The sequence below is a fragment of the Amia ocellicauda genome, chromosome 22, assembly GCF_036373705.1.
Source record: "Amia ocellicauda isolate fAmiCal2 chromosome 22, fAmiCal2.hap1, whole genome shotgun sequence".
NCBI classification, from domain to species: Eukaryota; Metazoa; Chordata; class Actinopteri; order Amiiformes; family Amiidae; genus Amia; species Amia ocellicauda.
In genome coordinates this window covers 1,096,292-1,111,821 of record NC_089871.1, presented here as the reverse complement: position 1 = coordinate 1,111,821, position 15,530 = coordinate 1,096,292, and the positions used below count along the sequence as shown (strand labels likewise).

At 54.4% G+C, this 15,530-nt stretch overlaps 2 protein-coding genes across 4 annotated transcripts in view; both read right to left on the bottom strand.

Annotated features, from left to right (window-relative positions):
* col26a1 (collagen, type XXVI, alpha 1) overlaps positions 1–6,127 on the bottom strand; it is a 25,307-nt gene extending 19,180 nt beyond the window's left edge. Inside the window, exons 1-3 of one of the 3 annotated variants that reach the window (XM_066695596.1) lie at positions 5,300–6,127; positions 3,229–3,351; positions 2,020–2,123 (exon numbers count right to left, since the gene is read on the bottom strand). In XM_066695596.1, the coding sequence (XP_066551693.1) occupies positions 2,020–2,123; positions 3,229–3,351; positions 5,300–5,454 (382 nt within the window). In that variant the 5' untranslated portion in view covers positions 5,455–6,127. The remainder of the gene's footprint in view (positions 1–2,019; positions 2,124–3,228; positions 3,352–5,299) is intronic. The other 2 variants (XM_066695594.1, XM_066695595.1) reach the window with 2 other exon arrangements.
* A 1,200-nt stretch (positions 6,128–7,327) lies between these two features.
* Positions 7,328–15,000, bottom strand: mmp28 (matrix metallopeptidase 28). The gene is made up of 8 exons (XM_066695905.1): positions 14,590–15,000; positions 12,151–12,227; positions 11,788–11,984; positions 9,710–9,931; positions 9,227–9,472; positions 8,861–9,013; positions 8,523–8,690; positions 7,328–8,427 (listed from the first exon to the last, which is right to left on the bottom strand). Exons 1-8 carry the CDS (start codon positions 14,716–14,718, stop codon positions 8,027–8,029), a joined length of 1,593 nt encoding a protein of 530 aa, XP_066552002.1. The 5' UTR covers positions 14,719–15,000; the 3' UTR covers positions 7,328–8,026.
* Positions 15,001–15,530: the final 530 nt, after the last annotated feature.

The following is a 15,530-nucleotide window of genomic DNA, read 5'->3' as shown; positions in this document are numbered from 1 at the left end:
GAAATACCAGCCAGCTGAGACCCAGGGGGACGGGCTTAAAAGGCAGCAGAATCAAAGACAGAAACAACAATGGCTCGCTGGTTTCAATTAATACCCCATCAGTGTTAATGAGGGCTGTCTGTGAAGGGGAGAGTGTGGGTGTGTGTGTGTGTTTGTGGGGGGGAGGGTGATCCCTCATTCCAAGATGATCTCATCGCTTTCCTCAGAAACAAAAGCAGTTATTTGGTGCAAACAGGCGCCCTGGTCTGGCCGACCACATCAAAGCTCGGTGTTGGTTCTTCAGTCATCCCTCTGGGGATTCTGGGACGTACTCAGGATTTAAAAGAGAAACCTGATTAAGACTGATTAGCATTGGGCCGCTGATCCATCCAGAGCCTGCTCCACTGGTACCTCACCGCAGCAGCAGCCCATTGGCACCATCCCCTGGGTGCCCAGGACACACAGGACCTTTGTGGGGGGGGTATGCAATAGCAACAGCTGGAGGTGATGACCTCCATTTTACCCCGAAATCCAAAACAAGCCCAGCCCCCATAGCGCAGGGGGCCCTCAGCGCAGCGCGGGGTTGTTTACTCTGGGAGTAATTCGGCCCGTGCTGTCGGAGCCGCGGTCTGCACAAGGGGCCCCTTCCCTGGGGGCTGGCTGTGTGTTTCGAAGGGGCTACAGCTTTGTTTCCCGGGGGGGGTGGTAGGGGTTGATTTCCTTATACTCCAGTCTCCAGTCTCATGTCTGCACAGCCTGGATCAGTCAGCACCGCACAACAGAACCCCCAAAAACTCAGACTTCTGCTCGAGAACAATGCTGGCCCAATAACCGGTGCTGCCAGCAAAGAGGAAAGAGATCGACTGTGGCTGACAGTAAAGGGCCCAGGTGAGGCGCTCAGCCCCGCAGCCCCGTCTCCTCGGCACTGTGTTTATCCCCTCGGGGACCCCCACGACAGAGACGTCCGGCACGGCTGCGGCAGCGCTTCCCAGCCTGGTCCCGAGGCTCCACAGTGCCATGGGCTCCTGTTCCAGCTGAGATCTCAATGACTTCATTACACTAATAGTCTAAGCATTAATCATGAGCTTATTGTGAGTTTGAAGCAATTGGAGATTTCAGTTTAAATATAAAATGATATTAAGCCACCTGAGTTCTCGTTAACTTCTTGTCAGTTAAACAAGAGTCAGTTTGAGACAGTAATTAGTTCAGTTAAGGTTTCGATCTGGGACAGAAAGCAGCAGGACAGAGGGGCCCTTGGGAGCAGAGCTGGGAACCCCTGGCCTGGAGCCCGACAGCTGTCCTGTGACCCCGGTCAGGCCTGCAGGGGGTGCAGTGTGTCGGGGGGGCACCGAACTCTCAGACCGACTCAGCTGTTTGCACACAAATGCACCAACATCCTGAGCCCTGAAACACGCCTGCTCTCACAGCAGCTCAGAGTGTCATCTGTTTGAGCCGGCCCCCTTGTAAACCAGTAAACATAGCTGTGTGCTCCCAGCGAAACCAGCGTCGAAGTACTGGGGCTGAGGTGAGGAGAGACACAGAGACGCAGAGACCAAACAATTATCTGGACAACTGTAAATGGTTCCTGCATAAAAATGTCTGAGCAGATGACCGTTTGAAACTATTCCATTTGCCTAGTGTCTCTAAGACACACGGCCAGTCGGACAGACAGACAGAGAGACAAGAGGACGGTCGGGTCACTGTCTAGCACAAGTCACTTCCAAGGGACTCAGCGCCTCTTCCACACCCTCAGACCGCAGACACTGACTGATCGTGGGTGGCGATACCTTCTGATGCGCTGCTTTGTCTGTGTCTTTGTCTGAGTGGGCAAATGATGCCACACTGATAAAAGGCAAGTCTCAGCGCAATTCGCACTGAACACGACATCGCACAAACATCACAACACACCGCAATCACATCAATTCACTCCCGTCTCTTCTCTCTCTCTTTTCTTATTCTGCTGGTTTGTTTTATTTCTGTTAATCTCGGGCAGCTCCTGTCTTGCCATGTCTGTGTCTTTGTCTCTTCCTGTAGACTTACCCTCACTGCAGTCGGCTCCCAGGAAGCCCGGGCAGCATCGCCACTCCAGCACCGTCACCTGCCGATACGCCACCCGGTAGGTGGGTCTGACCAGGGTCCTGTAGCTGACACAGAGGGGCATGGTTACCACAGGCAGCGCCTGGGCAGAGTCAAGAGTCTGGCAGATACTGTTGCATAATTTTGGTTTGTTTATTTCTTAAACACAATACAATAACTAAACCCTGGAGTTTCCTGCCAATCACAAAGCTGTTGCTCTCCGTCGATTTGATTCCTTTGCACTGCAGGCTACGTCACACACACGACCCTTCCCTCGCCCTGTATTCTCGGACATGCGTGTTGGGATGAGCGTTAACTAACGTGTCCAGACAGTCCAGGAGAGCGCTGGGAGAAGAGGACCCTCCGAGCAGCCGGGGGCCCTTCCCTCACAGTCTCCTGTTACTCGAGGCAGCTGCAGAAGACACCTGGAGCTTTAAATGAATATCCTCAGTGTCCCCAGTCAAGCCCTGCAGCTGTTCCCCTAACCAGTGCGTCCCGTCAGCGTGTGGAGGCCCGAGCAACACCACCAAACTGAGGAGACACTAAACTGAGCAAAGAGTTGTGTCTGAACATGCGACTGGCTACAGGGTTTGCCTACTCTCACAGACTCTCAAAGGGACCCCCAGATACTCTTCCTACCCCCCACACATCCTGCACCTCCCCAATCGCACACTGAGCTCAGGCCGGGTCTTCAGGGGACGTTTTAAAAATAAATAAATAACTGTGTGGAAAGTCAAAATCTGAAAATCACAGACACCAACGAGACAGATCGAAGCGATCAGCAGTGGAGGGCCTGTGACTCGGGGGCGGATTGTGGTTTTGTTGTTGCGGTCTGTTTGGCGGGCAGGGGCACGTTGTCTAAACACTGCGACTCGGCCTCTTCAGAGTGCTGCGCTGACACAGGCTGTAACGAGTCCAATCAAGGCTGCCAGACGAGACGGGAGTTCATTATCAGTATGGAGGGCTGGAGCATCGTTTGGAGAAGCAGGCAGTGCTTTGATGTATTGAAGGACATCGGCAGCCGGCACAGAGAGCACTCCCTGACTCTGGGCCTGCCATGCCAAACATACACACACACACACACAGACCAATATAGGGATCTGGGTTCTCAGTCGTCACAGAAAGGAGATGAGTTAGTGAGACCGAGGTGGTGGGTGGGCTGACGGCCCGTACCTGAGCAGGTTGGCACAGGGTCCTGGCCAGCGGCAGCTCTGGAACACGCGCTGCACCAGCGTCTCCGTGCCGTTGTGCACCTGGCAGCTCACGGTCTTGGACACCGTGTACTGGCACCAGTTCCTGTGGGGAGAGACCAGAGGAGGGCACATTCTTTTACCCAGCAGAGACTAAACAAAACCAGACAGCAAACCCACACCCAGACAAATACAGACACATAAACGATACCCATCTCTGTGCTCTGCTGGCACATGTGCCTCTGTTAGACCCTGCACCAATGACGTGGGCGTGAGGGCCATAGGAGGGAGCGGGCCAGGCTTGCCCGGGGTCCCTCTCGCTCCTGGATCTGCTTTACTAAACCCCAGCTGCCCACCCCTCTGGGCCCCCGCTGTAACTGTGCTCTTCCTTTTCTCCCATTAGCTGTTGTCTGCCCTGGTTTCTTTCCTTCTTGCCCAGGTAATTAGCGCCCCCAGCAGAAGCAAGAGGTTCCTCAGCTCTGAATGAAAGGAAGGGCGGTGGGGAGGTGTTTCAGCGCTGCACAGGTCAGTGGGGCAGTAGACTTGGAACCAGGTTTTAACCTCTCGCCCAAAGGGAACAACTGCCCTTGCCTGACCTCTGGATCACCTAGCCCCCTGGCAGGCCTCGAGCCGCTGTGATTAAACCCCTCTCCCGTGTGCGTGAAGCGCAGTGTATGCGTGCTGCTCCCTCGTGACGTGATTAGATCCATTCGTTTCCAGCCCATGGCTCCTGGGGCTCCGTGTCAACAACTGTGCTCAATTACCCGCTGCGCTCGAGATGGCAGAAGGCGCTCTTGGCTCAGGCACGGCCCCTTTGGTAAGTCAATGCACTTTCCCAGGTTACCCAAAGCCCCTCTCTTTCGTTGCAAGTTGTATCAGCTTTCTCTCAACCTCCCCGTCCCCAGGGATGCAGAAACCAATTCCACGTGTGACCAGAGACGCTGAGACTCTGGCTCCAGCTTGCAGTGGTTCTGTTTCAACTCCTCTTGGTGTCTGAATGCATTCCTGGATTTCCCATCTCCGCTCCTGTGATCTGGTCAGTCGGGTGAGAGCCACAGAGCCGGCCGCGGGGGAGGATAGGAGCCGGGTTTAGCTGACTTTGCATGTTGTGCCAAGGTTTGTGTTCCCAATCCTCCCAGTGCCTTATGCAGAAGATATGGCGTAATGAGCAAAACAGCACTGATCAGGGCTCCATGGAACCAGGGCCCCAGGCCAGGGCTGAGTTTCCCCAAAGGGAGTAGACAGAATGGGGCCGACTGGGGCCCCTCAGCCCTTAGACTGAATGGCAGCTGTGAAGGAATCTTTTCCCGTGTGGAGAGAGAAGACGAAAGCCTGGACAGAAGGAGTTCCTCACGCAAAATCAAATCACATGCCAAAAGAGACATTTTCACTCAATGTCCTAAAAGGAATAATCTGAACACGATGAAACTGGGACTGAATACAAGCGAATGCACCTGTCTGTTACGATGCAATGTGACAAACTATGCCTGATGAGTCATGTTCCACTTTTTCTTTGTCTGGCTTGTTTGTTGTAGTTTGTGACAGATTTCAATGCATCAGTGATTGTTTTGTTTGTAAGCAGCTGTAAAAACTGCACCGGCTCATCAAGAATGGTCTGAATTTCCTTTAAAACAGCAAAATATCAAATCCTATATAAAACGATATTACACAGAGAAACACGCACACTGCAGCTGAACTGCTGAACAAACATGTCACAACCCCCCCTCACACACACACACACACACACACACACACATACTGTCCATTCATCTTCCTATCAATAAGATTTCACAATATTGCACTTCAAAGATGGCACAATACAGATTTATACGATTCTTACATAATGAATCATGTGGGAATTATTAACGTGAACAGGGGCATCTGTATTTCCAAAAGCAGACACATCTAAAAACTTTTAAAATACAATATCATATACTAATGTATAATACAGATGGTGACTTTCTTTGACGACAATTAGCAACAAAAGTTATTAATTTATTTGGTAGATGAAATATAAATAATAATCATGCATGCTATTGAGGATGTGTCCTCACCTGCGGGGCGCCGCCGAGCTGGCGGGGGGTCCGGCGCTGCGCTCCGGGCTCAGGTGCTGAATCGCCACCGCGGGAAACTGGTAAACCAAGCCGGTGCCGCCGGACACAGCGAGCAGGAGGGATCCGGCGCACAGCCAGCACAGCGCCACGGCCATCCCGCTGCACCGCGCAGACACAATTACACACCGCTGAGTCCGATACACAATCCTGCAGGAGTGGAGTGCGCTGTGAGAAACACGGAGATTTTACATGATTTACCCCGTATACTACAGCTCTCTGTGTGTCTCTGTGTCTCTCCTCTGAGCGTGTGATCCCTGTGAGCGCAGCGCGCTGCTGCCAGTCCGGCTCTAGGAGGGATTTCAAGTCTCCAGTGTCGCGTCGTGCGTAAAGACGCGCTGGGTTGGAGAGGCGCTGAGCGCTTGGCAGAGCTGCCGGGGGGGATGTGTTGCTCTGATCCGCAGATTACAATCTCCTGCACACCTCTGTGTGTCCGTTAATGACATTAGTGCCCCTGGAAGGGGCTAATCTGGTAATCTGTGCGAGTGAACCCGGGCGCAATTACGGATATTGCACAGGACCTTCCTCAGCTGCCAGGAGATCCGGTCAACACAGTATCTCAGTCGTGGCTCTTCAGACGTCCTTAGCTCAGGGAGAGAGACGTGCTTTACTTAAAATACAGAAAAGCAAAACTCCACACCGAGATCATTCCTATCTCCGCCCCTGGGGCAGAGAGGGGCGAAACTGCTCTATATTTCCCGCTTGGCCAATATTTTGTCACGCAGCATTACAGAAATGTGTTCAAGGCATTGTGTTTTATAGAGCGTGTACTTCTCCGTCCCAGGAGGTCACCCTCGCTGCGTGCTGGGGCCCCTCTCCCGCTGCCCCGTCAGTCTCGCTATTAACCCCAGGACTGCAAACCCAGCTCGATCAGCCTCAGCCTCGGCTCCTGGACCTCAGCTCTGCTGGGTTTTGATCTCAACTCGCTCCCAGTTACTGAATTGGCCGAATGAGCTGATTGACTGAAATCGTTCGTCTGGTCTGAGAACATGCGGAGTCTTGCTCCTGTGTTACTATGTATTTATTATTAAACCCCCAGTGGCTCCGCTACACACAGCGCACATCGGACATGATGCACCTCGATACCTAATGCGCGTCTTGTGCTTTTTGTACAGATATGATCGATAACAATTGAGTTTTAATCCAATTCCATTGACACCGCTGTGGGAGGCTCAGCGCATGATGTCGCCAGTCAGCAGTCATACTAATGACACTGCAGTGATATTTTTATTTTGCTGTGTCTGTGATATGTTACCAGTCTGTAAAGCGCTCTGTGGCTACCCGGTGAAGGGCGCTATACAAATACAAGTGATTGATTGATACATGGAGACATGGCTGCTTCCACAGGCCCACACTAGCCCTAGTCTTGGGCTGCCAGTGTTATTGTATGTATGTAAGCAGAAGACAGACAGACATGACAGAGCTGCTCATGTGATCCCGGGTCTCTGCTTTCTAACGAGCCCTGAACCGGCAACCCGCGATCTGAAGGGCTGTTTCAGACACCAATTAGCACAACACTACACTTTACCATTTGTAACTACGATTTTACCATGTAAACTATACATTACGTGATCACCATGCCACACCACACTTGGACATACTGAATGTGTACCCCAGTACCCGACAATGCAGTCCTGTAGGGGACAGAAAGCTCACAGCCTCATGTTGGGCCCCTGGTCCTGCAGGACATGCCTTATTCCCATCAACCACCCCGTTTCTTTACTTTATTGGACTCGCGTTTGTATATTATATAGCAGTTATGATGTTTTTTTTTGGGCCATTTCCAATATAGGTATAGTAACTTGCCTACTATCATGAACATACCTGCTATTATACTACACCTACTTACTAACTAACATACTATTAGCATATTACTTGCTAACCTAAATTCTACTACTATTAATTCGCGTACTAACTCCGCCATTAACCTGCATACCATATGGAAACAATACAAAGATATCAGGCAACACGTCCTGTCACATTCAGTGTTGGTGCTTTATTGAAGCAGCTGCTTTCCTGCCGAGGAGGTGGGCGCTGGTGCTGCGCAGCCTCTGTCCGTCGGATCTTATAGACGTTACAATTCAGCGGGATATGTTGACTGATTAAACTCATGCTGAAGTGTGAAGCGTGTTTATAGCTGAAGCTGTGCAGCACTGCGCACTGTATGATGCGCAATAGGAGGTGTGTTACCCGCAGCCTGCAGTGGAGCGCCTCCACCAAAAGAGGGCAGCAACACACAAGACATGAAGCAGTTAAGAACAAAAAGTTTCCAACCGAGGAGGCCATTCACCCCATCGTGCTTTCGTCAAGGTATACACATTTATACACACATTTAAACATGATTATTGCAGCAGGAAAAATATCACAAGAACAGGATTTCTTTAGTTCAAATGATAACAATAACAATGGCTGTTAAAGGAAAGTGCAGGAGTGATTTAACAATGTGACCACGAGGTGCTCAGAACAACGCAGCTCAGGATTCAATTTCTATATTATACATAAAAAATACACATTTGTGTGAGGATAGAAAATCTGAAATATATACATATATTTGCTCCGATTACACCGAATTAAATGAGAGCAGCAGCAACACAACAGTGAACAGGCGGAACATCTCCGAGATTGCACATCTGTCCCCCCGGCTCCGTCTCCCCAGCCCGCTGCGGGGGGTCAGTGGATGGCGTTGGCGTCCGTGCCCCTTGACCTCTGGCAGCCAGTCCAGTCCAGCTCATGGGCCCAGTCCCCGCTGCTGACCGCCCGCACCCGGGCAGGGTCGAACCTCCAGAACAGCCGGTCCTTGAAGAAGTACAGCTGCCCGTCGGGCCGCCACGCCGCCCCGTTGGCCCCCTGCGGGACCCCCCTCCAGTCGGCCAGGCCGCGGGGGTAGTAGGGCTCCGGGCCCGGCGAGCGCAGGTTCAGCACGGAGTAGCGCCGGCCCTTCAGCAGCACCATGCGGCCCAGGGGGGGGTAGTAGAAGGCGCAGTCCGGGTGTCTGGGCAGCCCCGCCAGGCTGCTCCTCTTGGGGAAGCCGGTGTCCAGCGTGCCGCCCGTGTAGCGCCAGTACCGTCCACCTGCGGAGAACAGAGGGGAGAGTCAGGCTGGGCGACCCGGCGTCTTGTCACCGTGGCCCGGGGGGGGAGGTAGGGGAGGGGCGCAGCATGCATACCTCTGAAGAAGTAGATCTTGCCGTCGGTGGGGGAGACGGCCGCCGCTTCGATGGCAGGGGGCAGCTGCGGCCATCTGTGCTGGAGGAGCTGCGCGGCACTCACGTTGCCCCCGGCTGACACCGTCCAGAACTGTCCTCCTCTGAACACCAGCACCGAGCCATCCAGGTCTGCCAGACGCACACAGACACACACACACACAGGTACCAGAATGAGCAGACATGAATAAACCAGCACAGAGAAACTGATCAGGAGCACGTCTTGTTTTCTACAGTTATTCCTTCTTTCCTAAAGTGACCAATCAGGCGGCGCGCGGGCGTGAGAATCGCCAGACTCTTACCCGTAGTGATGGCATCAAAGTAGGCATGGCAGTACTGGGGCTGGGCCGTTCCAGAGTCCTGAGCCGCCCCCCGCTGCCCAGGATGCCAGTCCTGCAGGAGGGCACTGAACGCTCGGCCAGGCAGCTGCACCACCCGCCCACTGGGGGGCTTTCCTACAAGACACCGGGCCGGGAGGGGACAGGGGGTTAGAGACTGGCAGCAGAGAGGCTCGCTGCGGTTCGGAGTGACGAATCCGCCTCCCAACTGAACACACGCCCCCGTCTGCCGGCTCTCCCCTCCCTCACCACAGCTTCACAATCCAATCAGGCACAGGATAATCTGGCACAGACCCCCCGAGGACAGAGAGAGACAGATCGGGACATTACCGTAGAGCTGCTGCACGGCGGCGATGTCATCCCAGCCCAGCAGCGGCGCGGCGCCCAGCCTCTTGTAGTACGGCGACATGAGGGCGTTGCGGACGGGCGAGTGCTGCAGCCCCAGCGTGTGCCCGATCTCATGCGCCAGCACCACCAGCAGGTTGTGCCCCTTCCCTTCCCCCAGCGTCCAGCGCTCCTCCAGGTCGAAGTGCGCCTCGCCGCGGCACGGGAAGAAGGCGTGGGCCAGGGCACCCCCTGCAGGAGAAGGACGGTGTTGAGAACGGCGGGCAGCTCACACTTGATGACCGGATTTCACTGAATGTATGTCTTTTGTCTTGTGAAGAAGTCAGACTACACGATTGTGTAAGAGCAGGGGGTCACACACACACTTAACTACTGGTCTCCGACACTCAAGACTCACCAAATCTCCCGGAAACACGCGTGATTCATCTGGAGAAACGTAAACAAACATGGACCTGGACACTGCCTCACCTGGGCCGTCGAAGGCGTTGCCCAGGCCGTCGCTGTGCTCTCCCTCGTAGAAAGCGAGCCGCAGGTCGGAGGGCCCGAGTGGCGCCTCACGGAAGACCAGCCCCGACACGTTGCCCCACAGGGTGAAGGCCGAGCGCACCGCCAGCCTCACCTGCTCCGGGGGCAGCAGGCGCGGCCAGTTCACCACCCGGTACGACAGGTGGCGCTTGTACCACTTCTCCCCTGCAGAGAGAGGAGACACACAGACACACAACCGCACACACACAGACAGATGTACGTACACACGAACACACACACAGAAACACACACACACGGGTAAATAAGTTAGTCTTTGCTTGCACACAGGATCCCGCTGCTCTCAAGCAAGTGTGTGGCATCACAGCAGAACACAGCCGGACTCTACTCCTGGACCGTGTCTCTGCCTGTGCTTCACGTCACTCTGTGAACCTCCCTCCACTCTCGAGACCTCATCGCACATCCTTCCACAGAGCCAAATACAGCAGGGCTGACTGTACATCGAGTCTCTGACCAGCTGCGGCACAGAGGAGGAAGAGGAGGATGACCAGGATCAACGCCGAATATAAAGTGAAGTCAGCGAAGAAGAATGACCTTCGGTGTGATTATTTCATTCTGTGCATCCAGCTATCAGGAATCTGGAGCATTTCCTGGAGCTCTTTACACCCCCCCCGTCTCTCCGGGCTGGAATTCTAATTGCTTCCATAAGGGACGTCCCAGGCTGTCTGTGGTACCCGGCCTCCTGCCCCGGGTTTTCCCAAAGGGACTCGGCAATCTGGCTCAGCGATCTCCCCCAAGAATAAGCTCAGCTCACTGTGCCGACACAGCCGCCCACGCGCTGCGACACGGAGCATGAGAACCTGGCCGTCGCTGCCTCTGTCTCCCCCCTGAGGACCTCTCTCCTCCCTCGAGCCACAGGAGTCAATGCAGTGATATTCCAGATAAATTCACAGGGCAGTGAGAGGAGCGTCCGAGAGGCCTGTTGAGCCGGAGACACAGCCCCCTTCACACACCCTGAACCCAAACACACCCATCAGTACAGCAGAGTTCAGGCTCCCAGCTGTCTACATGACTGCAGGGATGGGAGTCAAAGAAACAAGGGCTCTGTGCTGGCTGTTCTGTTGTCTCAGGAATCCTGTCTCAAAGGCCGGGGCTGGCAGTGCTGTGGGCAGGTCCAGCTCTATCACGTTGCCATCTCTGAAGTCCCTCCAGGATTGTATCACCGAGTGCATCAGCATCCGACCTCACATCCGGCCTCCAAGCCTCTCTCGCCGAGCTGGCGTTCCAGAAACATTAGACAGTGTCCAATCGAGAGGAGCCCATTCGCCCCATCGTGCTCGTTTGGTGTCCATTAATAACTAAGTGATCCAAGGATCCTATCCAGTCTGTTTTTGAATGTTCCCAAATTGTCTCTTCAGCCACATCGCTGGGGAGTTTGTTCAGATTGTGACGCCTCTCTGTGTGAAGAAGTGTCTCCTGTTTTCTGTCTTGAATGCCTTGAAGCCCAATTTCCATTTGTGTCCCGGGTGCGTGTGTCCCTGCTGATCTGGAAAAGCTCCTCTGGTTTGATGTGGTCGATGCCTTTCATGATTTTGAAGACTTGGATCAAGTCCCCACGTAGTCTCCTCTGTTCCAGGGTGAGAAGGTTCAGTTCCTCAGTCTCTCAGTAGGACTTTCCCTTCAGACCTGGAATAAGTCTGGTTGCTCTCCTCTGAACTGCCTCTAGAGCAGCGATATCTTTCTTGAAGTGTGGAGCCCAGAACTGTCCACAGTATCCAGATGAGCTCTAACTAGTGCATTGTACAGTCTGAACATCACTGCCCTTGTTCTCAATTCTACACTTTTGTCAATATACCCTAACATTGTGTTTGCCTTTTTTATTGCTTATACATGTACACACAGACAGGCATGCCAGCACACATATACTGATATGTATTTATTTCCTAAATTAAAGTGCCTCGAGTTCTGGTTTTGAAAAATGACACTTCATAAACCTGTATTGTACTGTCTCTCATGCCGCCCTGCTGGCGGAACAGTGACGTCTCGGCGGGCGCGGCCCTGACCTTGCTGGCTGTAGCGTTTGCTACGTTGGCGTGTGTTGGGCGTAGCTGCATTGCCCAAGACAATCCGTCTGACCCGCTGGGCCCAGGCCCGGGGACTCTGGCCGTCTCGCACCCCACACCGCGGCTCCCCCATCAGCCGCATGGTGCTGCTGTCCAGGCGCCCGGTGACGGGCAGGTGAGACAGCCACTGAAACTCCCTGCGTGAGAGAGAAGCACACAGACCGTGGAGTGAGACTGGCCACTGCTCCTTGAGCTGTACCTGCCCTGGCTGTCAAGGAGCAGTGAACCAGTCTCACTTAACCACCTGCATCTATATCCCTCCGGTCAGTGTCAGTCCTGGGGAGGGGGGCGGTTTTGACGCACCTGACTGCTGATGTCACCTCCGCCACGTCGTGCCGGTGGCCCTCCTGGTCCAGGTATCCATACTTCTCCAGGAAGCCCTGAAACAGAAGTCCAGCACAGCTCACCTGCGCAACCCAAAATGGCACCGGCCCGCTCGCCTCCCCCCCAGGTTATGCAGTGAGTGTACTTGGCTCGGCTGTGGTTTTCTACAGGGTGCATCATCTCTACTGTACCTGTATTTTCTCCCGTTTTACCAAGGTACCTGTGGTTTTACCAGGGTGCATGGCACAAGACATTAGAGAGTTGGACAATACCAATTGCACCGTGCAGTGTGAACATGCTGCGGGAATTTGCTTCCAGAGAATGTGTGTTTTAGTTTTTTTTGGGGGGAGGTATACCACATCCTGGAGCTCCAGCCTGGGAAGGAGGACAGCTGTTTCGCACAGCTGGGGGGCAGGGCTCTGGTGTGACGCTGCAGCCGGCGACGCCCAGCCCCCGAGCGCCAACAATGCGGCACAATCGACCTCCGAACACCTGCAGCTTCAGAGCGCCATCCTCCACTTGGAAAGCAGCCATCGCCTCCCTGCGGACCCCCTTGACTGACAGTCACGGGAAACGTCAAGCTCTGACTCTCAGGAGCTATTAATAGAGCCCAGAGCAGAATGGAAAACTCAAAGATAGGGAATTTCTGTTTGACAACCAGCACCTCCACATGATCATGACAAATGAGCAGAATAAGACATAAAACACACAGCTCTCCGCTCTCCAGAGCTGCGCTGTGCAAACCACGACACGCACGAGGAGCACAGAAGCAACACGAACAGGAGAGGGTCAAGTCATCCGGCTGCTCTCCTGCTTGATCAGTTTGGCAGCAAGAGGCAGACTTGATACGCACGGCAACACACCCCTGGTATCGAGCAAACAAAGCATTAAAGAAATGCCTGGGCTCTCCCTGTGACTAACACAAGAGCTATTTCTACTGGCAGCCTGGAATTAGAGAGTGCGTTCGCCGCGAGGCCGAGCAGGACGGTACTTGTCAGGCGCAAGCATGCCGCGGCACGGCTCCCCCGCAGCGTGTTCGGGCTGACAGAAGTGCGCACACTGATCCACTGCAGCCGCTCAGCTGCCCAGAGCACGTGGCCCGCTGGCACAGAGACCGAGTTCACCACAGTGACAGGTCTTAACAGATACCCCCACCACACACACCAAAAAAAAGGCTCAGCATCACTTGTATCTCAGTTTCCCCATTTCTTGACACACACAGTTGTGCAGTGCACGCCGTCGGCACTCTGCAGGGCGCTGGGGAATGTTTTGTCAACACAGATCCGATATCCAAATTCTTCCCTGGAACCGGCCCGGCTGTTATTTACACCCTACAGCAGCGCCAAGCCAAGCTGTGGAGCGAGAGACGCACACTGAGGGGAGAGAGAGAGCATCGAGGCTGCCTTTACTAAATAGTTCTCTCCGCACACAGACCACATCATAAATTCATCACATTGCTCAGAAAACAGCCGGCGTGGACACAGAAGCACGTCGCCGAACACAACGTTGCCCGCTTACAGGCGTCCCACAGAACCACGCACTGAAACCGAGGGCCCTTAATCACTGGTGAGGGCCCACAGCCTCCAGGAAGCCAAACGGGTCCCGTGAATATCATGCAGCCGCCCTTGAATGAAGACGTTCACAAGACAGCACAGCTCTGGCTCTGTTTAGTCAGAGACAAACTGGGTCGTGGAGACAGAGGGGGGGTACTGGAGAGGCTGCGGTGTTGGGGCTGATATGGAGGTTAATGATTAACAACAAGCTCTGCCTGGTACTGATTAACTGTGTGTGCAGGGGGAGACACTCTGGAGACAAACACACACACACACACACACACACACAGTTTATCCCTCGCTCTCTCTCACATACACACCAAACACTGAACCACCAGGATTGATGTCCTTCTCAGCCAGGCTCAGCATTTGCATCTTGGCAGCACCGCCGAGGACACAGACAGACACCGGGCGCAGAGAGGCAGGGGCCACTGTTGGAGAGGCGACAGTCCGTCTCAGCCGCCACAGGGAGACGCCACGCCATGCTTTCATGTCCAGAGACCCTGGCGGTCAGCACGGCTTGTCAGCCTGCAGCCGGTGAATGACGGCGAGTGCGCAGGAGCGTCTAATGAGCACAATGAGCTCCTGCGCACAAGCCCCGGGCCTGCGGGACAAACACGCACGGCTGGAGCAACCTGCGGGCCTCTGCGCACACAAACACATCAATATACATGCAAAAGACTATTAGCTGTCAATAAGTATTACTGAAAAAAGGTTCTTCTCAGACTAATTAGAGAAGATGAGATGTCTTTAACTGGTTTATCGTGCTGTATTTTATTTAAAAATGAAGCGAATCCCTGCGGTTTCGGGTGTCTTCAGTACTCGGGTGTGTCCAGAGACCCACCCCGCCCGGCGATGCTCTTACCTCCGCGGCAGCGCTCGGCGCACCCCGGCTGCCGGCCACCGGCGAGCTGAGCGTCCTGGTCACGAAGAGCAGCGGGAGGAGGAGCCGCAGCCCCGGCGGCCAGGGCGCCCCTCGGGGCCGGAGACGCATCTGTGCAGCGACAGCGGACTACGCGCTACCAGTGACCGCTAAACCCTGGCACTCGCGTCCAGCACAGACACCCACATCGCCCTCCTCTGTCCTCTGGTTCGCCGTGTTTACTTGCTCTCTGCCGGCTCCGTCCATCCCACACTGGGGCTCTGGAGACTACGGGACGTCCCAGCCTCGCTCTCCTCTGAACCGCCCACCCTCCTGAGGGAGGAACGGGGGCCTGCCCGGCGGAGACACTTCCCCCGATGGAGGGGACGCAGGGAGCGGCTGCAGCGGCACTGAACCTCTGTTGCGCAAACTGTCTCGGAACAGTTTCATGTCTAAACTATCCCTCCCCTCGCCCTGATGGAAGGCGTCCAAAACGCACTAAGCGATGCCTTTAAGTTCAAATCCTACCTTTCAGACAAACAACTTACAAACTTCTGCCATTAGCAATTTAATCAAGACCAACTTCCTACCAAGGATTGAATCTAAAATGCACAGAACTCATGGTACAGCAGGTTAAAGCTCAAGCACTGTATACTGCTGCGGTTACTACACACCGGCATGCCTGGCGGGTTGTCCAGCAGGAACGCACAGCCGAGCTCAGTGGGCAGCCCAGGGTGTGGAGACTCGTGTAAGGACCGGGGCTGAGGCTCTGCAGGAGGCGCCCGAGCCCGGCCCGAGTGTGAAGACTGACTCTCCCCACCTTGGCACAGCGAGCGTCTACCCCTGAGCGCAGACACAGACATCTACTACTAAAGATGTCAAATCAACACACACAAAGCCGGGAATATAGAAGGCACCGTGGCGCTGGAATGGGTTGCCGGAGC